This window comes from Pelophylax lessonae, assembly GCF_965119305.1.
Source record: "Pelophylax lessonae genome assembly, chromosome: 7".
NCBI classification, from domain to species: domain Eukaryota; kingdom Metazoa; phylum Chordata; class Amphibia; order Anura; family Ranidae; genus Pelophylax; species Pelophylax lessonae.
Window position 1 is genome coordinate 223,624,999 of NC_138774.1, and position 26,200 is coordinate 223,651,198.

General features: G+C 44.1%; 1 protein-coding gene across 1 annotated transcript in view; it reads right to left on the reverse strand.

The window, feature by feature from the left end:
- Positions 1-442: 442 nt before the first annotated feature.
- The window catches only part of PRRT1B (proline rich transmembrane protein 1B), a 72,179-nt gene continuing 46,421 nt past the window's right edge, over positions 443-26,200 (reverse strand). The window contains exons 3-4 of the mRNA XM_082264566.1: positions 12,342-12,476; positions 443-834 (exon numbers count right to left, since the gene is read on the reverse strand). Coding sequence (XP_082120692.1) covers positions 688-834; positions 12,342-12,476 — 282 coding nt within the window. The 3' untranslated portion in view covers positions 443-687. The remainder of the gene's footprint in view (positions 835-12,341; positions 12,477-26,200) is intronic.

A 26,200-nucleotide genomic window follows, 5' to 3' on the forward strand; every position in this document is an offset into this window, starting at 1 on the left:
GCTCAGTGTACATTCTGCAGAACATTGTGAACAGACAGGTAAGTACCGGTATTTTTTTGCAGAAGAAATATTGCGAGTCTACCTCTGCAAGAAACTACTGTATGCTGGCAGGAGACCACGCTAAACTTACCTGAATATAAAAGATAAAATCTGTTAGTTATGGACAGCAGACAACTTCCAGACTAAAGGGCCATACACACTATAAGATTTTCTGAAGACTTTTTCCTTCAGATTTACCTTTTCTATGTAGTGCAAGGGCCTGCCGGATTGCATACAAATTGAAAGTGTTTAGGTTTGACCTCATATTATATGGTTTTGGTAAATCTAAAGGAAAAAGTCTTCAGAAAATCTTATAGTGTGTATGGCCCATTACTTTTCATGGGACTGACAACTGGTTGGTGTATCATAAAATACATCAAATGGGGAAAAAAAGAGAAAGAAATAAAAAAGAAAATGTATATTTTTATTTAAATGTTTTCTGTACATATACACATTTCTGTATTGCCCACTCAGCATAATCAAGTCCAGGCAATGTCTTATATAGTGCTGAGAGATCCCATACATATGATGGGGTTTAGATGGGTATTAGTTCATCTGGTAAGTCCAGTATTAAAAAGTTTGTGATGGGAATAAGGTAGAAACCACAGTTATGTGCTTCATGGACTTACACGCGACTCCATTCCCCTTTCATAGGAATATAGCGACCACAACATATATAATCCAGCTGACTGAAACAAAGACTCCAAAGAGAAGACTGAAGAGGACAAGGGATCTGGCCTTCCGGGAGGCTTCCTGGGCCTGCAGGACGTCTCCTCTGCTCAGAGCAGTTCGGGTCTGATAGAAAACAAAAGAAGAAATAAGAACCTCCAAGCTTCTAAGATTCATTGTGCTTCCTAGAAAGGGAAAGTGTTTACAGTGACCATTTAAATTCCAGCTTTTGCGTGTTTTGCACCCAGGATTAGCAGCACAAATGCCTTTTGTAACAAAAAAAAAAAAAAACTGATTATATTTTTATAATTTAAGAAAATATTAGTTTGAGGGGTTTAACTTTGATGATCAGAGGGAGCACAGATTGTTGCTAAGATTTTATTGCTTGTTGAAAGCTCATATGCGCCTCACACAAACTGTTTATTGTTATATAATAAATATTCTGCCTTCCTTTGTAGATTAAGGGTCCTTTCACACGGGCGGTCCGTATGTCTGTTTATCATCCCATCCGATTGCGGATGAAAAACTGACATAATGTATGTCCATGGGATTGCAGATGTCAGCGAAGGACCATCTGTAGACATCCGATTTGTGTCCTTTCCGATCGCTTCCGTTTTTTGGAACGGGAGAGAATCCTATTTTTCTTCCGTTTAAAAAAACGGAACGGACGCAAAAACGGATGTCAGCGGTGTCATCCGCTGACATCCGCAATCCCATTGACATACATTATGTCAGTTTATCATCCGCAAACGGATGGGATGATAAACGGACATACGGACCGGATGACACAAGTGTCATCCGTGTCTGTAAAAAAAAAAAAGTGAAGGAGTGGATCAAAAAACGGTCCACCCCGTGTGAAACGACCCTAAAGCTCCATTTATTGTTCAGGAAGGTATTCAACATACACTTAAGTTTTAACTTATTTGTAACAGGGGTTACAAAGAACTGTCATTTTTCTTCTTTGCTGAGGGTATAAAAGCATAAAAAAAAAAAGTCACACCAATAGTTTTAAATCCAGAAGTACCTACAGTGCCTTGAAAAAGTATTCGTACCTCTTGAAATTTTCCACATTTTGTAATTTTACAACCAAAAACGTAAATGTATTTTTTTGGTATTTTATGTGATAGACCAACACAAAGTGGCACATAATTGTGAACTAGAAGGAAAATGATAAATAGTTTTCCAAATTTTTTACAAATAAATGTAAAAAGTGTGGCTACATTTGTGTTCAGCCCTCCTGAGTCAATACTTTGTAGAACCACCTTTTGCAGCAATTACTCTTTGGGTATGTCTCTACCAGCTTTGCACATCTAGAGAGCATAGGCGTGTGCACGGGGTGTACCGGGTGTGCCTGGGCACACCCTAATCACCCTGTGTCTGTTAGTGTAGGGCCAGATCTCCATCTTTGGCACTGAGGGTAGTGAAATACTTGGTGGAGAGGCGGCTGTGCTGTTGGCTCCAGCAGACAGTGAGGCTTGCCAGAGCCGCTCAGTGTGTGTGTGACACTGTTAGGTAATGTTTCTGCTTGCAGGAGGAAAGACGAGCTGTCAAAACTCAGGGGTGATGTCGGGGGTGGGAGGGACCGAACAGCTATCAAACACCAGCCAATGGGATGGGGTCTGGGCGGCCGCTTTGTTAATGTGGCTCCGCCCCTTTCTTAAGCAGCCCAATTATTGGCTGGTGTTTGACAGCTGCTCATCCCGCCCACCCCTAACATCACCTGCTGAGTTTTGACAGCTGGTCTTTCTCCCTGAAAGCAGCACATACATGAAAGTGTCACACACACAGTGGGGTACCAATGGGGGGGGGGGGGGCAAGCCCTGGGTGGTGTCAGCCGGCGTGCTCTGAGATCCCGCATCGCAGCGTGAAGGCAGCTGCAGTGGCAGCTCCTTCAGTCCGTGCTGCTAGCGGGGGGCGGAGCCGCGATGGGAAGAAGGGGGCGGAGCCTCAGCGGGAAGAAGGGGCGGAGCCTCGGCGGGAAGAAGGTGAGTGCGTGCCCATTGCCCAAGTGTGTGTGCTGGATAGGAGGGGGATGGGGAAGCTGCATATAGAGGAATTCATCTTTCCCTATTCTTTCTGCAGGCAGACTGAGCACTTCTTGCAAGTCTCACTGTCTGCTGAATGTGAAACTCCCTCTCTCCCCTGTTAGTGTCCATAAGTGGTGCCCAGTAGTGCCACCTATCAGTGCCCAGTAGTGCCACCTCATCAGTGCCCACCAGTGCCACCTATCAGTGCCGCCTCATCAGTGCCCATCAGTGTCACCTAATAGTGCCTATCAGTGCCCAGCATTGCCGCCTCATCAGTGCCCAGCAGTGCCACCTATCAGTGCCGCCTCATCAGTGCCCATCAGTGTCACCTAATAGTGCCTATCAGTGCCCAGCAGTGCCGCCTCATCAGTGCCCACCAGTGCCACCTATCAGTGCCCACCAGTGCTGCCTCATCAGTGCCCATCAGTGTCACCTAATACTGCCTATCAGTGCCCAGCAGTGCTGCCTCATCAGTGCCACCTATCAGTGCCCAGCAGTGCCGCCTCATCAGTGCCACCTATCAGTGCCCACCAGTGCCGCCTCATCAGTGCCCATCAGTGTCACCTAATAGTGCCTATCAGTGCCCAGCAGTGCCGCCTCATCAGTGCCACCTATCAGTGCCCACCAGTGCCACCTCATCAGTGCCCATCAGTGTCACCTAATACTGCCTATCAGTGCCCAGCAGTGCTGCCTCATCAGTGCCACCTATCAGTGCCCAGCAGTGCCGCCTCATCAGTGCCCATCAGTGTCACCTAATAGTGCCTATCAGTGCCCAGCAGTGCCGCCTCATCAGTGCCACCTATCAGTGCCGCCTCATCAGTGCCCACCAGTGCCACCTATCAGTGCCCACCAGTGCCGCCTCATCAGTGCCCATCAGTGTCACCTAATACTGCCTATCAGTGCCCAGCAGTGCTGCCTCATCAGTGCCTATCAGTGCCCAGCAGTGCCGCCTCATCAGTGCCCATCAGTGACATCTAACAGTGCCTATCAGTGCTTCCTATCAGTGCCACCAATCAGTGCCCACCAAAGCCGCCTATCAGTAGCCATCAGTGATGCCTATTAGTGCCCAGAAGTGCTGCCTATCAGTGCCACCTATCAGTACTCATCAGTGCTGACAATCAGTGCAGCCTCGTCAGTGCTGAGAACAAGTGCCTATTAGTGCTGCCTATCAGTCCATATCAGTGCCTCACATGTAATTTCACCTGTAATACACATCAAAAGGAAAATAAGGCATGCATCTTTTTCAAAACTTAGCAGGGATGGTGGAACCCCTCTACAGATATTTGCCATACAATTTAACTTAAGTGTAAAAACTTTTTAGTTGGAAGGTTCACACCAGTAGAAAACTTTGGAATTTTTATTTTTTAGATTGTTACACTTCATTTTATATGTTTTAGTTACTATTATAATGTAAATGATTGCACTTGAAGTTAATTTTCCACCACCCATGCTAAGTCCATGTCTTTATGGACCTTGCTTTGTGCACTGGTGCGCAGTCACGCTAGAACAGGGAGGGGCCATCCCCAAACTGTTCCCACAAATTTGGGAGCATGAAATTGGCTGACTCCCTAAGAGTCTAAGGGGCCAAGCCCAACCCCTGAAAAACACCCCACACTATAATCCCCCGCAACCAAATGATGTGGACCAGTGCACAAAGCAAGGTCCATAAAGACATGGATGAGCGAGTTTGAGGTGGAGGAACTTGACTGGCCTGCACAGAGTCCTGACCTCCACCCGATAGAAAACCTTTGGGATGAATTAGAGCAAAGACTGCGAGCCAGACCTTCTCGTCCAACATCTGTGCCTGACGTCACTAATTTGCTTCTGGAAGAATGGTCAAAAGTTCCCATAAACACACTCCTAAACCTTGTGGACAGCCTTCCCAGAAGAATTGATGCTGGCATAATTGCAAAGGGTGGGTCAACTCAATATTGAACCCTACGGACTAAGACTGGGATGCCATTAAAGTTCATGTGTGTGTAAAGGCAGGTGTCCCAATACTTTTGACAAGTGTGTGTATATATATATATATATATATATATATATATACATATATATATATATATATATATATATATATATATATATATACACGCATGCGTGTTTGAGCTTTGGGGTGCACACCCTAATGCAATAGGCTGCGCATGCCTATGCTAGAGAGTGAAATTTTTTCCCATTCTTTGCAAAATAGCTCAAGCTCGGTCAGATTGGATGGAGAGCGTCTGTAAACAGCAATTTTCAAGTCTAGCCACAGACTCGCTATTGGATTTAGGTCTGGACTTTGACTTGGCCATTTTAGCATATGACTATACTTTGATCTAAATGATGGTCTAAAATGATCTAAATCATTGTAGCTCTGGCTGTAATTAGGGTTGTTGTCCTGCTGGAAGGTGAACCTCCACCCCAGTCTCAAGTCTTTTGCAGACTCTAACAGGTTTTCTTATAAGATTGCCCTGTATTTGGCTCCATCTATATTCCCATCAACTCTGACCACCTTCTCTATCCCTGCTGAAGAAAAGCATCCCCACAACATTAAGCTGCTACCACCATGTGCCACAGTGAGGATGGTGTGCAGTTCCTCCAAAGTTACCATGGGCCTCTTGGCTGCCTAGAGATTAATGCTCTCCTTGCCCAGCCTGTCAGTTTAGGTGGACGGCCATGTCTTGGTAGATTTGAAGTTGTGTCTTTCCATTTTTGGATGATGGATTGAACAGTACTCCGTGAGATGTTCAAAGCTTGGGATATGTTTTTTTTTTTTAATACCCTAACCCTGCTTTAAAATTCTCCACAACTTTATCCCTGACCTGTCTGGATTTTTTCCTTGGCCTTCATGTTGCTGTTTGTTCACTCGGGTTCTCTAATAAACCTCTAAGGGCTTCACAGAACCCCTGTATTTATACTGAGATTAAATTACACACAGATGGACTCTATTTACTAATTTGGTGACTTCTGAAGGCAATTAGCTCCACTAGATTTTAGTTAGGGGTATCGGAGTTAAGAGGGCTGAATACAAATGCACGTCGCACTTTTCAGATATTGCTTTGTAAAAAAAAATTGAAAACCATTTATCATTTTCCTTCCACTTCACAATTATGTGCCTCTTTGTGTTGGTCTATCACATAAAAACACATTTACGTTTTTGTTTGTAACATGACAAAATGTGGAAAATTTCAAGATTTATGAATACTTTTCAAGGCACTGTATTTTATCATAGAAGTCAGATTAGGCAAACTCCGGTATTTCATGGGCTCTAGAGTGCCTTCTTTGTGAGCATTGTAATATTTTTTACCTTTCTAGTCGTTTCTTAGGAGCGGGTTTATACATGGAACTTTTTTTAGGCAGTGTCTATTGTTTAGAATAGTTTTCAATGTGCATTTAGGAGACAGTTGCGACATTGCGGCGGACAGATCGGACCCTTGACTGACATTTTTGACACTTTTGGTGGTACCAGTGACATTACTGCAGTAATCAGTGCTATAAATATGCACTGTTACTGTAAAAATGACACTGGCAGGGAAGGGGTTAATTTTATTGGAGAGGGAGGGGTTAATGTATGCCTGGTGCTTACTAACGTGTGTGGGGGGGAGGTGACTGAGTGAGCCACTCCGATCTGTCACTCCCTGTCACTTAGGAGATCCGCCCGCTCTGTTTACACAGGCGGGCGGATCTCCAAACTGGATTCCCCGACGATCGGGGCAGAGCAGTGGCGATCGCCGCCGCTCCTCCCCTGGCCCTGTGAATGAAAACAGCGTGAGCGCCGCCTACAGGGGGAGGAGTCTAGCGACGTAGGTCTACGTCGCTAGACGATAACGAGCCACTGTGCCGCAGTAGCAGCACAGTGGCTAGTGTTAAAGTGGTTAAACCCCTTAATATTACATAGAAGGGGAAAACTAGGTATGATTTTTTTTTTAAGCTAGTAAGCATCAATTTTTTTTTTTTTTTATATTTTTATGTTATGCTATGTGAATGTAAAAATATAGAAGTCATTGTCCTTATTTGGCTGCAAAACTGGAAATACACTTAAGGAGAAATGAAATATTGGATTGCTGTAATAACCAGTTGCTGAAATGTGCTTTACATCAAATACAATTTACTCCTATTTCCATTCAATCTTTATTCCCTTATCTCAAACAGCACTTTAACCATTTGCCGACCAGCCGCTGAAGATACCGCAAAACACTGTACCCATACGTTGCTTCGCGGTAGTGATCGTGGAAGAGCATAAGCAAAGTATTCATAGACCCTGTGTCCTAAGGTGATGGACATTTCTCCTTCACAAAGAGATAACTCTTAGCGTAACTACCTTATTTTTATTTTTATATATTTTTTTTATCTTCAAATTCTTCAACTTCTCACTACCTCCTAATGTTACAAGTAGAATCAGTTCATCTGGATTGGTGCAACCTCAATAAATCTTGGGAGCTGTACCTGGACCCCACACTGGGAGGCCTGTAATGTTGCTTTCGGGACTTGATTTCTACATGGGTGCTCACCTCGGCACCCCACTCTTTTGTTACAAGGATTTACTACAGAACGGTCTACACCTGGATCACTGCATTCTCCTTCTGGATGTGCTTACCCTATATTCTGCACCCTGCTCTGTGAGTTTCCCACAGGGGAATGCCCTCGCATGTAGCTTTGGCAGAGACCAGGCAAAAGGGAGCCATTGCAAAGCCACAGGCGAACATCCACTCTGCTGAAAGTTGGCATAATTTTCAATCTGTAGTGAAGATGCACCCCTTGTACCAGAACAGGAGCCAGCTCTAACCCTGGCTGCTGCATCTGATTCTAGAGCTATGTCAGGCATGCAACAAGTGGCCTATTTGACAAAAGCTTAATTTTCTGCATCTATGTCATAATTCCTCAGACGACCTAAATACAGCCATCTTTGCCCAGGGCTCAAAATGCCATTTCTCTGCCAGAGTCTAATCCTAATATGCCTGCCCCAGACGAGGCAGACACCGATAGGGAGGAAGAGGACAAGGAGGCAGTGTTCATCTAAGCTGTGGAAGATATTTTTTTCCCAAGTTGCCACTATATTGATACGGATCTTTATGCATGCTTGCTAACAATGAAAAACTCACTGCTGCTGTTCACAAAAGCCTTGCATTGTACATACAGCTTGATTCTTTGTTTTGCCATGCCCCTTTGGATACAAAGAGACCTGCAAAAGCTTTCAAAACATTAACTGTACATGAACAGATAGATTGTGGAAGACGATTAGGTCACTCCAGAAAGTATATTTACTCCTAATATCTTTGCCAAACTATCCAGTGGGAAAAAAAAAAATCACAAACAAGTGTTTTTTCTCTGTGGTTGATCCTGCCATCTCAGTCTTAAATCTCACTGTACCGATTGAAGATGTTCCTTCTTCCAATGATTCTGAAGATAAAAAGTCTGAGATGCTTTTAAAGGTTCTCTTCTCTCTTGCCTCAACCCTGCAATCGGCTTTCGCTGCAATTTCAGTATGTCAAACTGCAGCTAAATTGACTAAGGCAGTGAACAACCAACATGACCAGGTTTTCCAGGATCATGCTTTAACAGAGCAAGTACAGCAAATACATTCAGCTCTTCTCCTTTGCATGGATGCCCTAGAACTTGTCATGACTTGATTTTCAAGAATTGCTTTTATCTCCATTCATATGCACAGAATCTGATGGCTAAAAGCTTGGACAGCTTAAGTTCCCTGTGAAAAGTGCCTCACTCATATGCAGATCAAGTGTGGTATCTGTTCTTATCAGTGTTCAGTAGGGGTGCGCTGCCATAATTCTGGCCTTATGGCTGGGCTGGCTGTATAGTGCCCCTGCTGGTATGATATGGGAAAATAACCCAATGTGCTCACTGTGCCAGGCGGGGCAACAGAGAAATTCCCTAGTGGAGTGTCAGCCCAGTACCCCCGGTTTGACTGTGCTACCTTGTCTGGTCAGGGGCTCCCCCAGGGAGTGGAGTCCCGGGGGTGCTCCGAGTATTACTTGGGTGTGGGGCCCCATGGTGAGAGAAGCACTTGGCCACAACACCACAGCTTTTTTTTTTCTGTGCAACGCCGCTTTGCCTAGACCTTTGGGCCTAGACGGGAGAAACTTTCTTAGCAGACCGCAAGGCCTAGCAGTTGTCCTGCACATTGACACTTTTTATTTATTTCTCTCCACAAGTCTGTCACCTTAACTTTTTTGTATGTCACCTTTTTATTTAGGGTGTGGGTCTTCAGGCCTACCCTGAAGTCTAGGGGAGGATGAGTAACCATCAGGTTTCTTCCTCCCCTGCCTTGGGGGGGTGCCTCTACTCAGGAGAGGCTGCCACCCACTACTAATTAGTTGGCTTCGGCTGACCATGAGGAGCGGGGTCTGTCAAACTTTCTGGCTAGATGAACCTGAGTGTGCCCTACCCCCCATCAGGAGTCTTGCGACCCTTCCTCTTCAGGAGTGAACCACCTAACACACCCTAGTGCACTTTAGTGTGTGTTCGCATGCAATTTTGGTTCTTGGTAGGGATGCACCGAAATGAAATTCTTGGCCGAAGCCGAAGCCGAATAATAATGAAATGTTTGGCCGAAGGCCGAATACCGAACGCGGTGTTTTGCATTTTTTCCATTTATTTTGCCAATTTTTTGTCCTCTCTCTTGTCCTCTCGTATCTCTCTCTCTCTCTCTCTCTCTCTCTTGTCCCCTCACTCTCTCTCTCTTGTCCTCTCGTGTCTCTTTCTCTCTCTCTCTCTCTCTCTCTCTCTTATGTCTCTCTTTCTCCCTAAATGTTACTGTAGGGAATGGGATTCAGTGCACACTGCAGCCTTGTACCATAGGGTTAATGTTAGTGACACTGTAGGGATTGGGAAGGATGCTGGGAATGGAAATCAGGAAGCATGCAGGCAGCCTTGTAAATTTTAATTGCAGATACAGGGCACTGGGCAGGTCAGGGTTAATGTGGTAACATCAATTACTCAGTGACAGTCAGTCAGTGTCAGTGTGGACTCGATCAGATTATACAGTGACAGACAGTCTCTCATAGTGGTGGTAGTAGGAGGCTGGAGGTGGACTAGTAGGAGCCTGGAAAGGAGCACAGCCGCATACATACATTACTCACTCGTGCACTGCAGCCGCCCCACACATTCAGTGAGTCTTACTCTCCTCCCTAGTTTTTTCAATGGCACATTCAGGAAGCCAATCACGCCGTGAGTAGCGGCACAGCGGAACCAATCAGGTGTGCAGGCAGTGCACGAGTGAGTAATGTATGTATGCTCACCGCAGAAGTGTCCCGGCTTCACGGAAGTCTGTGAGTCCTCCTCCGAGTCCCTTCCCCCTGCCTATGTAAATATCGTGACCTCGGCGATATGAATATCGCCTACGGCCACAGAACGATAGTCGATATCATATCGACTATCGTTCAGCCCTATTGTTCGGCACAAAATTATTCGGCCTTTTGACTTATTCGGCCGAACACCGAAAGTGCTATTTTTTCTATTTTCGGCCGAATAATGTTCGGCCGCCGATTATTCGGTGCATCCCTAGTTCTTGGTGTTTGTTTTTTGAGCACTGAACTGCAGGGTCAGAAAAAAAAGCAGTCTTCTACCTCAATGATGACATAGTCCTAAACATTCTAAGGAAATCTTTCATTGCCTGGATGTAGTCAGAGCCATTGGAATCTCCCTCAAAGCTATAGCTTTGATCAGACCGACGGATTTCCTATTTGTCCTACTCTCAAGACCTCACAAGGGACATCCTGCTTCCAAGTCCACCATCACGAGGTTGATTTGAGAAATGATGATCAAAAAGCGCTTACACTCTTAAAGCGGAGTTCTGCCCCCCCCCCCCCTCCAAAAATTAAAAGTCAGCAGCTACACACACTGTAGCTGCTGAATTTTAATATTAGGACACTTACCTGTGCTGGAGTCCAGCGATGTCGGCACTGCAGTCGATGTCTACATCGGCTTTTGGGTGGAACTCGCTTTAAAGACAAATCCCCTCCTGCACTTTTACACCTCCATTCCACCAAATCGGTGGAGTTTCCAGGGCATTTCGGCACCATGCCTCAGTAGCCCAGCTGTGTAAGACTACCACCTGGGCCTCTGTTCATATCTTAGTTTTACCAGGTGAATGTCCAATTTTCTGCAAAATAAGCTTTCTTATTATTAAATAAAACAAGGTTCTTTCAGCGGCACTCTGAAGTTTGGTCTTTTATGACCCTTGTCATTGGGCCTGTTAGCACAGTTCTGTATGCCTACGTTTTGCTCACTCTTCTCATTCATTGCTTGGGAGCAGCCCAGGATCTATGAATACTTTGCCTGTGTCCTGTACTGTACAAGTAGGATAAGAGTAATTTGACTTACCAGTAAAAATGTCATATCTTGGAGTACAGTACAGGACCCAGGCTACCCTCTCCTCCATTTCTTGGTACTCTACATTGCTTACTATAAAGCTGAGGACTCATAGTATGGTGTAATGTTAGAGGGGAGGCGTCCAGGGGATGTGTCCTTGAAAACTTTACCAGTGTCCAATCACCTGAAGGTTTGAACCTATAATCCAGGGTTTATGGAAACTCTGCCAGTGTCTCCATGATATGGAACTTACAGGTAAGTCAAGATTGTAACTTGGATAGAGTGGAGAAGAATTAGAATACCTATCAGGTTTTCATTGCTGTCTGTGCCCCCATTAGGGGCACGTTCGTTCTCTATTTCCCCTGTTTACCATTATCACTGAGACAGTGCTTGGAGGGATTTCCTCTTACATCCTGTTTTGACTGTGGGACAGGAAACCAAGGAACTGGAATTGAATTTACAACACAGGTTGACCTGTTTACTTGGAATTTTACGATGAAATAAAAGTAAAAAATGTTTACCCCCTTCTGCTGCCAAGTGCTCAGAGGGGAAAAAACATTTTATGGTTTTATTCAGCACCGGATAAACTTTCTCCTCTCTGTCCTAAATTAGAATAAAAATTTGAAAAACTGTATCTACTTCATTCACCCCCCCCCCCCCCCAAAACATTCTTCTTAAACTGAGTCATATGTTTTGCATTCCCAATATACTGTTGCCATAATATGATGCATTTTGGAGATTAAAGTGCACCAACCACATCATGACCCTTGTATCATTTACTAATGTCACAACCTGGGAAGTTGATCGTCCATATTGCTAGCAACCCCTGAGGTACCCCACAGGATATAAACATCCCAGGATGAGAACCCCTCAGTTCCAGCCCTTCTTTATTCAGAGCAAAAGCAAAATGTTATGGCTGGAGTTCTACTCCACTGGCTGAAGTCCTACACCCAGACAGCCCAGGTTCAACGTGTACAGCCTGTCATTGACATAGATGGTTGCGTGCTGCTGTGGTCATGTATTTTGTGCGGTGCTATAGTAAAAATGAGTACAGCGAGCGTTTGGGCGTATGCATGAAATAGAACATTTTCTGTACAGCAGCACGCAGCCGTTCATATCAAGGGCAGTTTGTACACTGCTCCTGGGCTGCCACCTTGGAGGAAATATGACGGGCATTAAATTGAATGGGTCCAGTTGTGTGCAAGAGCTCTAAATGACACAGAGCCAGCCAGCATGCTGATTTTTAATGAGCTCTTTCTAACTGTTGCCTTCACTTGCCCCCGTCCTATGTCTCACCTCATGAGAGTAGACCACGGCAATGATGCCTGTTAGGAAGCAGCAGAAGAACATGACCAGCACAGACTCCACCATGTAATCTTTGGTCCTCACTTCTGGCTGGGGAGGCTGCGGCATGCCCATCGATCCATCGTTCTGCAAAAGATCAGAGTATCAGTCAACGGGGTATAATTACACAATGACCCTGGCATAGAGTACAGCCTTGTGGAATTATAGAACTATAATAATGGTCCATACTACATTGTATTCTGATGACTATATGGTGTTAATATTTGAAACTAATTTATTTTGTACACACTTACAAGCAGACTAGCAACAAACAATGTAAGAGGAATTGGGGGGGGGGGGGGGTTAAAACAAGTCACCTTTTGTACACATATTTTTCACACTCTTTTGTAATTTTGTATACTGTAAGAAACAGATAAAACTCCCTGCCATGTTTTTTAATTGTTGCCTGTGTCCCCGCTTGGGAGATTCACTCTCTCTGCCTGTCTTGGTGGTCACCATCACAGAGTGTAATTGCAAATGCAAAATGTTAAGAAGGATTTTTCTTCACTTTGAACAGATTTCCTCTTCCTGTTGTATTTCTAGGACAGGAAGTGAAGAGAGATCTCCACAATAGGACACAGACAGCAAAAAAGAAAAAAGAAACGTGCTTCAGCTCTTTCCTACTCATTCAAAACTTTACATATACTTTAATTCCATACAATTAATAGAATTGAACATTCTTTGTGACTTCTTAAACATAGTTTTTTTAAAACAAAGTTTTAATATACTATGCGTGTGTGATTGTTATGTTTATTTAAATTTGAGTTTTTTTTGTCTTTTTTTAACCACTTAAGCCCCGGAAGATTTTACCCCCTTCCTGACCAGGGCCTATTTTGCGATTCGCCACTGTGTGATTTTAACGGACAATTGCGCGGTCGTGCGATGCTGTACCCAAATGAAATTGACGTCCTTTTTTCCCACAAACAGAGCTTTCTTTTTGTGGTATTTGATCACCTGTGCGATTTTTTTTGATCATGAGCTATAAACAAAAATAGAGCGACAATTTGCAAAAATAAAAATATTTTTCACATGAAATTCCCAATAAAAATGTAAAAATCTATTTTTTTAACATTTTAGGCCAATTTGTTTTCTGCTACATATGTTTGGTAAAAAAAAATCGCAATAAGCATATTTTTTTGATTGGTTTGCGCAAAAGTTATTGCGTTTACTAACAAAGGGAAAGATTTTTGTCATTTTTATTTTTTTTTTTTTTTTAGTAATGGAGGCGATCTGCGATTTTTTTTTTTGCGGGACTGCGACATTGCAGCGGACAGATCAGACCCTTGACTGACATTTTTGACACTTTTGGGGTTACCAGTGACATTACTACAGTAATCAGTGCTATACATATGCACTGTTACTGTAAAAATGACACTGGCAGGGAAGGGGTTAACTTTATTGGAGTTAAGTGTGTCCCTAGGGGCGTGCTTGTAATTGTAAAGGGGCGTGGCTTTTCATGTAACAGCAGAGATCTACGGTCCTACATAGCAGGACCGTATGATCTTTGCTGTTACACAAGGGAGAATGACAGGCGGCTTTGTTTGCATTAGCCGCCTGCCTTTCTCCCTCTGTAACTGACGATCGCGAGTGACTGGCGGACATCGGGTCTGCCAGTCACACGCGCGGGGATCCCAGTGAGCGAGCGGGGGCGGGAGCGCGCCTCCGGCGGCGCGCGCTTGCCCCCTATTGGCTCGCAGGCGAGTGACGTACCGGTACATCACTTTGCCTGCACGGAGCTGACCGCCGCAGTATATGTACTTGCGGCGGTCGGCAAGCGGTTAATTCAACTGAAAAGTTGAACTCCCCCCTCCGATTCTTTTATATATTGGTGAGGGAATCAGCAATATCTCCGCAGTCCCCACCATAGTTAATACAGACACCATGGATAATGCAGCAGACACTGCTGAGCTCAGCATGGTTCACCAGCCTGCAGCCTCTCAGAGACCCTCCAATACTGCTTCATTTAGACATGAATAATTCACTGACTTTCTGGAAGAAAGTGCTGCAACAACAGTCTTCCAAATATCTAATTTCCTTGTCATTCCTCACAGGACAAGTAGAGGACAAACTTCATCATGACACATCATGATGAAGAAATTATGAGCAAAGAACTTGGATGGCTATCTGAAATTAGTTGATTTTAGATTCTAATAGTAAGTGTCACATCACAAAGCTGTAGTTAAAAAAAGTAATTTTTTTCAAACATGAATATTTATATTTTATCGTGATAATTTTCGTGTCAAAATGTCCAATTTATAAATCTAGATCAACCAGTGGCACCACAAAGATAATCATTCCCTTGTTATCGCATGACTGTTGCAATTCGCTGGCCTACCTCTACACAGGCTTTCATGAAGACTGCTACCAGACTTATCCACCTTACCAACCACTCAGGTTTCAATGCCCCTCTCTGCCAATCCCTCCACTGGTTACTTCTCAGCAGCCGATAGCAATAATCCCATGTAAAATTCGGCAGGCTAATTGTAAACAAGTTGATCCTTTGGCAGGTAAAACAGATACTGTATGTGCCATCGTTTATCTGTGTATGCAGCGGTTTCCTTGAAATCCATCTTTTGGGTCCATGCACACTGGGCTTAAAAAATGCCAGTGCTTTTGGTGTTTTTTACAGGGGTTACGAGTGTTTAGCCTTTTTTTTTTCCTGCCAGAAAACTGCTCTCAACCATGCAAACCAAATGTAAACACAGCTAAAAATATGCTTCTAACATCCTAATGGACACATAGGATAACATTAAGTGGCTTTTACAGGCAAAACGTAAAACTCCTGTAGAAGTAGCGTTTTTTTAAGCCCAGCGTGCATGGGCCCTTAACAATTGTAAGCTTCTCTCATTATTACGTATTCCATCTAATGAGTCATTAGATTTATCCTGTTCTCTGTAATAAAAACGTCATAGAAACTCTTTAGCCAGAAGGCAGTAACATTTTTATGGGTAAAACCCACGTGACCATTTTTGTGAATTGGCTTTTATATGCAAAATGCCAAAGTCCATAATATAACACGTATACAGTAACTTCAGCAGATCCGGGCAATCAAATATTAAATGGATACAATAAGATTAAGGGCTCTTTCACACGGGCGATCCGATCAGATCCGCCTGTCAGTTTTTTAGGCGGATCTGATCGGATCCTCCATGCAGCTCTATGGGGCAGCGGATGTCAGCGGAGACCCCTCCGCTGACACCCGCTGCCATCCGTATCCGATCCTGTCCGTGAAATCCGGACGGATGGAAACCCTATTTTTCCATCCGTCCAGGGATCAGATCGGATGAGAGCGGACAGGCGGTCCGCTCTCATCCGATCCCCCGTAGAGAGCAGATCGGATCGATCCCTGCTGAGCAGCACGGATCCGCCTACAGAGGCGGACCGTGTGAAAGAGCCCTAAGGCCCCTTTCACACATACGGTCCATTCAGTTCATCACTTCAGTCACGTCAAAATGGATCAGTTTTTCATCCGTTTTTCGTCAGTTGTCATCTGTTTTTCATCCGTTGTCATCCGTTTTTCTGGTGGATCCGTTTTTTGACGGATGAAAAATAGGGCATTCATCCGTTCAAAAAAACGGACATTGACGGAAGCGGATGAAAACGGATGTTAACTGAAAATCATCCGTTGTCATCCCTTTTTACATAGAGATACATTGATGTCCGTTTTTCATCCGTCAACGGCTGGATAAAAAACGGACAAGCTGACAACATGTGTGAAAGGGGCCTAAAGATAAATGAGCAACAACACACAGACACGGAAAAAGCCCATGCATTAGGCCCCTTTCACACATACGGTCCGTTCAGTTCATCAGTTCAATCACGTCAAATGTATCAGTTTTTCCTCCGTTTTTCCTCCGTTTTTCATCCATTTTTCATCAGTTTTTCATCCGTTTTTTACATACCAATGCAAAAACGGATGAAAAACTGACCGTTTGTCCGTTTACATCTGTTTTTCGTCCAAACCATTTTTTTGGCGGATGAAAAATAGGGCATTCATCCGTTCCTTAAAAACGGACATTGGCGGCATTCATCCGTTCCTTAAAAACGGACATTGGCGGAAGTGGATGAAAACGGATGTTAACGGATGATCATGCGTTGTCATCCGTTTTTACATAGAGATGCACTGATGTCCGTTTTTCATCCATCAACGGATGGATGAAAAATGGACCGTATGTGTGAAAGGGGCCTTAGGCTTTTGGGACAATGTAGGAGAACTCATGGACAGGGTTGGGGGGGGGGGGCAGTCGAGCAGGTGGCTCAGCAGGTAGTCAACTACAGAAGTTTATATTACAAAGTACTGTACAGTACCTATCATGTTGTTGGTAAGTGGCGGTCACTTGGGCAGCACACTATTGTCATCCATTCTCTCTCCAGCATCCCCCCATTTAAAATGATGAGAGCAGTCAGTAGAGCTTAGTAAGTGTTCTTACTAAGCTTCAGGAAAATGCTATAAGCATTTAGTAAGTGTTTGTGCAAACCATCTGGTTGTGCTTAGTTTATTGTGGGCCATACATGTATTGATTCCAATCCAGATTCTATCATCTTTCATCACTTTTTCCATTCCGTTAAACAATTTTTTCTACCAGATAAAGACATAAATAACTAGATGGGCTGGAAACGATTTCCCAAGAGATTGCGTAACATTATATCAAGTCGAAATGCTGTTCAAACATCTTCAATGAACGACTACAGCCATCTTCCCTGGTTGTAAAGAATAGGAGGGTTTATTTGCTTTTTTAAGGATCAGTATCTTCCAACACATACTACTTCCTGCCTAGAAATCCTATTAAACATACTGATAAGGTGACGCTTTATGTCTCTTATCTCATATCCTCAAACAAGGATGTCTGCAACACTGCCATTATCTTGCTCAAATTAATTGGTTCAAAGTGTTTTAAACCCAACTTTAAAAAAAAAAGCTTCAATCATTGACACTACTGTATGCACATTGTTTTTGCTGGCAGTGTTGTCTGTACGTCCCCCAATTCTGTCTGAATTGACTTCAGCCTTTGCAGTGACTTCACAAATGTATAGATGCCTTGAAAAAGTTTTCATACCCCTTGAAATTTTCCACATTTTGTCACGTTACAACAAAAATGTAAATGTACTTTTTTGGGATTTTATGTGATAGACCAACACAAAGTGGCCCATAATTTTGAAGTAGAAGGAAAATGATAAATGGTTTTTAAAATGTTATACAAAAAAATATGTGAAAAGTATTGCGTGCATATGTATTCAACCCCCCGAGTCAATACTTTCTAGAACCACATATCAGTGCAATTACAGCTGCAAGTCTTTTTAGATATGTCTCTATCAGCTTTGCACATCGGGAGAGTGAACATTTTTTGCCCATTCTTCTGTGCAAAATGGCTTAAACTCTGTCAGATTGGATGATGAGCATCTGTGAACAGCAATTTTCAAGTCTTACCACGGATTCACAATTGGATTTTGGTCTGGACTTTGACTGGGCCATCCTAACACATTAATATGCTGTGATCTAAACCATTTCAGTGTAGATATGGCTGTATGTTTAGGACCCTTACCTCCGCTCCAGTCTCAAGTCTTTTGAAGACTCTAACAGGTTTTCTTCTAAGATTGCCCTGTATTTGGCTCCATCCATCTTCCCATCAACTCTGATCAGCTTCCCTGTCCTTGCTGAAGAAAAGCATCCCCACAACATGATGCTGCCTCCAGCATGTTTCACGGTGGGGATGGTGTGTTCAGGTTGATGTGCAGAGTTCGTTTTCCGCCACACATAGCGTTTTGCTTTTAGGCCAAAAAGTTCAATTTTGGTCTTCTCTGACCAGAGCACCTTCTTCCACATGTTTGTTGTGTCCCCCACATGGCTTCTTGCAAACTGCAAATGGGACTTCTTGTGTCTTTCTTTCATCAATGGCTTTCTTCTTGCCACTCTTCCATAAAGGCCAGATTTGTAGAGTGCGTGGCTAATCCTGTTGACAGATTCTCCCACCTGAGCTGTGGATCTCTGCAGCTCCCCCGGAGTTATCATGGACCTCTTGGCTGCTCCTCTCATTAATGCTCCCCTTGCCCGGCCTGTCAGTTTGGATGGACCACCATGTCTTGGTAGGTTTGCAGTTGTACCATACTCTCTCCATGTTCAGATGATGGATTGAACAGTGCTCTATGAGATGTTCAAAGCTTGAGTTATTTTTTGATAACCTAACCCTGCTTTAAACTTCTCCACAACTTTATCCCTGACCTTTCTAGTGTGTTCCTTGGCCTTTGTGATACTGTTTGTTCACTAAGGTTCTCTAACAAACCTCTGAGGTCTTCACAGAACAGTTGCATTTATAGTGAGATTAAATTACACACAGGTGGATCCTATTTACTAATTAGGTGACTTCTGAAGGCAATTGGTTCCATTAGATTTTAGTTAGGGGTTTTAGATTAAAGGGGGCTGAATACAAATGCACGCCACACTTTTCGGATATTTATTTGTAAAAAAACATTGTGAAAACCATTTATCATTTTCCTTCCACTTCAAAATCGTGTGCAACTTTGTGTTGGTCTATCACATAAAATCCCAATAAATACATTTACGTTTTTGGTTGTAACATAACAAAATGTGGAAAATATCAAGGGGTATGAATAGTTTTTCAAGGCACTGTAGCAGAGTCACAATGGAGCCCCACTGTAGCTACTGCAATGCTCCTCCTGGGACTACAGATCAGTGTGAAGCATTAACAAGGCGCATGCGAGGCAGCATCACACATGCCCATTAACAAAAGCATCATGGGACATGTAGTCCAGGCAGCGAATGGCGAGGATGGAGGCTGTGTGCTCTAACTCAGTAGAAGCTTGAGGGAGCACTTCATCTGGTAGAAGGAACCCATAAAATAAACAAAGGTTTAAAATACCTTTACAAAAATATGAATTGCAATTGATAAAATCATAGATGCATTCGTATTCATTCAAATAGTAAGCATACTTTTACTAAGAGGCTTTAAGAACACCTTCATAAACAAAAACCATTCAGGGAACACCAGTTGTCTTGAATGGTTCCCTCCACTCCAAGAAGTACAGAATGGGAATCGGGAAACTTTGACAAGAGGAGTACAGGGATCATTGTATGTCTGTATGACAGTAGCATGATAGGGGCCTTAAAGTGATTGTAAACGTTTGTTTTTTTAAATAACAAACCTGTTATACTTACCTGCTCTGTGCAATGGTTTTGCACAGAGCAGCCCTTATCCTCCTCTTCTGGGGTACCCTGCTGAGTGCTCTCATAGCAAGCCACCTGCTATGAGGGCACTTGTGCATGTTCCCTTTGAGCCAGGTCTGTGTATATACACATAAGACACACAGAGCTTGGCTCTGCTCCACCCTCTGCTCCCTCCTCACTACCTGTGATTGACAGCCAATGGCTCCCACTGCTGTGTCTGGACCAATGAGAAGAGAGAGCTGAGAGAGTCACTGCTCTCGTGTACATTGCTGGATTGAGTTAGGACTCAGGAAAGTATTTAGGGGGGCTGGAGGGGAGAAGCTGTATACTTAAGGATTTTTTTTTTTTATCCTCCTTAAAGCCTAACTCAAGGCCAAAGTTTTTCTTCTATGCAGTGGGGCTGCGCCCGCACTGCGTGCGTTAAATGGTCTATTTGTCTATATCCTTCAATCCTCTGGAAAACAGTGCTTCCTCACGTCCAGAGCCGGTCTGTGGGTGTAATGACATCAGGAACATTCCACCACCTAAGACCACTACACCACAGTGGGGCAGGTGCTGGGAGGATCAGAGGATTAGGTGAATTTATCTTCACTCTTCTAACCCCTAGACAAAAACAAGCAGTTAACCCATGCAGTGCGGGCACAGCCCCAAGGCATGGAAAAAAAAAACTTTTCCTGGAGTTGAGCTTCAATGCAAAGAATGCAATAAGGTAAAAAACCTTCAGGCTCGGTTCACACTAGTGCGGGGGCCGTACATCCCGCAATTGCTCGGGCATTGCAGCCCATTCATTTGAATGAGCTGCTGTGCCGCAGGAACCGCATAAAAAAATTGCAAGCAGAAAAATCGGTGCTACTACACATATAACATGCTGATGATAGAGCTCCCAGGTGTTCGATCCACAGTCGTTTGGCTGAATAGATCACGTAGAAAGATGATCTGCACACTGGTTGTTGCTCTTAGGAAATCTTTATTTTTTTCAGAAACCACAGTGTACAAACGTAAATAAAATCACTTGACGGGTTTCAACCTTATGACTAAGGGCTGATAGGCTAAAACGCATCAACTGTCAGGCCTTAGGCTTAAGGCTATGGCTAAGGCTTGATAGGCTGAAACGCATCAACTGATTTTATCTGCGTTTGCACACTGTGGTTTCTGAATAAAATGAAGATTTCTTAAGAGCAACAACATCCTTCTGCATAAAAAAGGTGCATGCACCTTTTTCAAAACGCAGCCACAAGGAAATTGCATGGTCTTTTTAACTACTTCAGCACCGGAAGGTTTTACCCCCTTAACCACTTAAGCCCCGGAAGATTTTACCCCCTTCCTGACCAGGGCCTATTTTGCGATTCGGCACTGCGTGACTTTAACGGACAATTGCGCAGTCGTGCGACGCTGTACCCAAATGAATTTGATGTCCTTTTTTTTCCCCACAAACAGAGCTTTCTTTTGGTGATATTTGATCACCTGTGCAATTTTTACTTTTTGCGCTATAAACAAAAAAAGAGCGTAAATTTAGAAAAAATAACAATATTTTTCACATTTTTTTTATATGAAATTCCAAAAAAAAATGTAAAAATCATAATTTTTTAACATTTTTGGCCAATTTGTTTTCTGCTACATCTGTTTGGTAAAAAAAATTGCAATAAGCGTATTTTGATTGGTTTGCGCAAAAGTTATTGCGTTTACTAACTAAGGGAAAGATTTCTGTCATTTTTGGTGTTTTTTTTTTTTTTAACGAGTAATGGCGGCGATCTGCGATTTTTTTTTTTTGCGGGACTGCGACATTGCGGCGGACAGATTGGACCCCTGACTGACATTTTTGACACTTTTGGGGGTACCAGTGACATTACTGCAGTAATCAGTGCTATACGTATGCACTGTTACTTTAAAAATTACACTGGCAGGGAAGGGGTTAACTTTATTGGTCATGCAGTGGTTAAGTGTGTCCCTAGGGGCGTGCTTCTAACTGTAAAGGGGTGTGGCTAGTGATGTAGAGGCTCACAGGCTAGCGATGTAGTCCTACGTCACTTTGCCTGTACGGGGCTGACCGCCGCAGTAAATAGTCGTGCGGCGGTCGGCAAGCGGTTAATGACCAGGCCATTTGTTGTGATTCGGCACTGCGTCATTTTAACTAAGAATTGCGCGGTCGTGCGACGCTGTACCCGAATACAATTGATGTCCATTTTTTCCCAAAAATTTAGCTTTCTTTTGGTGGTATTTGATCACCTCTGCAGTTTTTAGATTTTGCGCTATAAACAAAAAAAAAAGCGTCATTTTTGAAAAAAAAATTATTTTTTTACTTTCTGCTATAAAACATTCCCAATAAAAAAAATGTAAAAAAATAATTTTTTTTTATCAGTTTAGGCCAGTTTTTATTCTGCTACGTATTTTTGGTAAAAAAAAATCTCATAAAGCGTATATTAATTGGTTTGCGCAAAAGTTATAGCGTTTACAAACTACGGGATAGATTTTTGGACTTTTTATCTGTTATTTTTTATTAGTAATGGCGGCGATCAGCGATTTTTAACGGGACTGCGACATTGCGGCGGACAGATCAGACTCCTGACGTTTTTGACACTTTTTGGAGACCAGTGACATTAATACAGTAATCAGTGCTAAATAATATGCACTGTTACTGTATAAATGACAATGGCAGGGAAGGCGTTAACTACAGGGGGTGATCAAGGGGTTAAATGTAAGCCTAAAGTGCTTGCTAACTATGGGGGGGGGGGGGGGGGGCTCTGTGTAAAGCACACAGAGTTCGATGTTTCAGTTTAGCTGAAACACACGATCTCTGTGTGCCTGTCTGACAGAAGAGCCGGCTGCTTTGTTTACATAGGCAGGCGGCTCTTCTGTCAGTCTCCCCCAAGATTGTGGGAGGCCGACGGCGATTGTGCCCGTTCTTCCCGCGGTCTGGCTCCCACTGTGTCTAATCACAGCGAGAGCGCGGCTCCGGCGGCACGCACTAGCCGTTGAGACCTCATGTAGATCTACATGATTATGCGTAGCCGAGCCGCCCTGCCGCAGTAAATCTGCATGGGGCGGTCGGCAAGTGCTTAAAGATGCGGTTCCTGCCCCTGCGATTGCACCGCGGGCTGAGATGCGTGGGGATGCCATTCAGAATGAATGGCAGCCCCGAGTGTCTCGCAAGAACAGTGCGATTCGGCGGCGGCTGTGTGAATTGATGCAATTCTAGAGTGAACCAAGCCTTACAACCACTTTAGGCTGTAAGAAAGCTATACTATACAGATAGAGTTCCCATACACTATAGTGTAATTACTAGTTCTACCACTAGATGGCAGTGTGAAGAGGTGGTTCTCTCTTGTGTAGTTCATATTTATGAGGTCATTTCCTGTCTCAGTGTTCTGTTTCCTATAAAAGCAGGAAGGATTCCCAGCAACATGTTCAGCGGCTTCTGACTGGTAAGAAGGCATAATAAGCAGCAGATATACAACCTTTCTGTGCTCTTAACCCCTTAAGCCTCGGAAGATTTTACCCCCTTCCTGACCAGGGTTTTTTTTGCGATTTTTTACTGTGTGACTTTAATGGACAATTGCGCGGTCGTGCGACACTGCACCTAAACGAATTTCACGTCCTTTTTTTCCCACAAACAGAGCTTTCTTTTGGTGGTATTTGATCACCTGTGCGACTTTTTGATCATGCGCTATAAACAAAAAAAGAGTGTAAATTTTGCAAAAATAACAATATTTTTCAAATTTTTTTATATGAAATTCCCCAAAAAAATGTAAAAATCAAACTTTTTTTAACATTTTCGGCCAATTTGTTTTATGCTACATATGTTTGGTAAAAAAAAAAAGCAAAAAGCGTATTTTGATTGGTTTGTGCAAAAGTTATCGCGTTTACTAACAAAGGGAAAGATTTTTGTCATTTTTGGTGTTTTTGTTTTTTTTTTAAACGAGTAATGGCGGCGATCTGCGATTTTTTTTTTTGCGGGACTGCGACATTGCGGCGAACAGATCGGACCCTTGACTGACATTTTTGACACTTTTGGGGTTACCAGTGACATTACTGCAGTAATCAGTGCTATACATATGCACTGTTACTGTAAAAATGACACTGGCAGGGAAGGGGTTAACTGTATTGGAGAGGGAGGGGTTAAGTGTGTCCTAGGGGCGTGCTTCTAACTGTGATGGGACATGTCTACTATTGTAAAAACAGAGATCAACAGTTCTACATAGTAGAACCATCTGATCTCCATTTTTACACAGGGGAGAATGACAGGCGGCTTGTTTACATAAGCCGCCCGCCTTTCTCCCGCTCTAACGACTATCGTAGTGTGACCGCCGGTCACACGTGCGGACTCTTCAGTGAACGAGCCGGGGAGGGCGCGCGCTTGCCCGCTATTGGCTCACAAACCGGTCACAGGCTAGTGACGTATATATATATATATATATACGTCACTTTGCCTGGCCGGGGCTGACCGCCGCAGTATATCTACTTGCGGTCGGCAAGCGGTTAAAGTGTAACTTTGGGAAAAATGTAAAATCAAACAATTTATTAGTTATTTCTTGCCTGCTCCTATTAATCTGAATAATCTGTAGGTTTGTAAACTTACTTTATGAAGATCCCTACACATTTACTTTCTTGAATTCTGTGAGATGTATTCACCATGTCCTATGGGGAGGCACTGCTGTGTCACATATTTCACAAAGATTGCCTTTTCAACTACAGAGGTGCTGAGAGGGGGAGTTTCAGGAGGCGGAGTTGGTGCAGGAATCAGAGCTTGTAGGCAGGGAGCAAGGTACCATGGGATATGTAGTCCTTTGAAATGGAATGTAAACAGCAGAGGAGAAGCTGCTCAGCATGCATGAATCCAGGAAGTTGTGGAAAGAGATAACAGCAGACAGGCAGATCCTACAACCAAAAGGAGATTTCTCTTTCGTTCATTCATGGAAACAGCTCCTGGTATTCATAACTATTGGGTTATACTGCCCCCTACAGGAGTAGGACACTAGGCAGAAAAAAATTCTGGCTACACCCATGGGCAGTCCCAGGAGGTTTACTCCCTCTCTTTGCTATAACCACTCAGTTTTTTCTGCCTAGTCAGGAGTAAGGACCTAGCTCCTTGCTGGGAATCCTTGGTCCTGGTAATTTTTCCTTTTTGGATAGAAATTTTTTTCTCCTGGATTTTTCCTGTGAGATCTACAATCAACTGCCGAACTGGGTGACTGGCTGGATAATCTAGATCCAGTGGTCACCCATGTTTGGCCAGTGAGCACGCGCAGACCTAAGCTCCGCGCTAGTTTGGCCGCAACATAGCCCCATTGGATGGGGGCTGTCATGCAAATTAAATGCCTCGTGAGGTCGCATACAACCGGGTCTCGGCCCGAGTCGTAGCGTTCCTCCTGGCTGACAGTCCCCCATTTCGATAGAGAGGGGTTCTGTCTGCAGTGGTGCCCGTCTGGTTCCTGGTATGGTGAGTAGCTGACTCCCCTCTCCCCCTGGAGAGTTTTGGGGTGGACGTGGGCCCCTCCTTGGGACGGTTGAACCCTTGGGTTCCCCTTCTTCCCCCAGACACCCCCCTTGTTGAGTCCCTCATCCTACCCCACTTTTGCATATGCTGGGGCTGTTCGGGTGGTCTGGCCACTTTCCTGGGGTGGGGGCAGGGCACTGACTGGTGATGGGGGCCGAGGGGGTGCGCTGCCGACACCTGGGCTATCAATTGTGTGGGAGGGTTGTACCTGTTGGGGGCTCCTTTCAGGGCCCCCCGGCCTGCCTGGATTTGTCCTTGAGACTTGGTCTCCCAATCCTGGGTATGCCTCGTGGTGCTGCCATTTTGTTGTAGCCTGTCTGTTCTATACACAGTGGCCTTGTTTGTGTAGTCTTGTGGCCATTTTGCTGTGGTTTCCCATTTGAAAATAGTGACGGCCATGACAGTGGAGCCCTGTGGGTGGCGATTTTGGCGGTGCGAGCCCCTCCTCATCCCCTGATGCTGACTTCTGGACCACGGTGGTTCTTTGCCCCTGTCTGTCATTCCTTCCTAAGATTGTCTCTGACTTTCATTTGAATGAAGACATTGTGTTGCCTTCCCTGTCTCCCAGGTCTAAACACCTGAAGGAAACTGCCTTGCATGCCTTGGATGTGGTCTGGGCAATTATGGTGTACCTGGCAGCTGCAGGAAGTCACAGTCTCTATTTGTGCTCACCGATGGACCTCAAAAAGGGTTGTCTGCTTCCTCTGCGATCATTTCCTGATGGATCAGACCGACGATGGTTCAGGTCTATTCCATCATGGCTCAGGTTCTACTAGGGTGCTTAGTCCCTCCTGGGCCTTCCGTCATCAGACGTCAGTGAAGCAGGTTTGCAAGGCAAGGACCTGATCCTCTTTGAGGGTGTATTGTTTTTTTCAGGTGGGCTCCGGTTGTTTGGTTGAGCCCCTGTTGCCTGGTTGTCTAATGTTTAGCTTTGGAAATTTTTTGGTTGTTCCCACACCTCATGTTTAACACTGCTTTGGGATGTCCCAATGTTTATGAATACCAGGAGCTGTGTCCGTCAATGAACAAAAGAGAAAATGGGATTTTTGATTTACCGTAAAATCAATTTCTCTTATGTTCATTGACGGACACAGCACCCACCCCTCTGTGGAGTTATTATTGTCCTGGCAATGC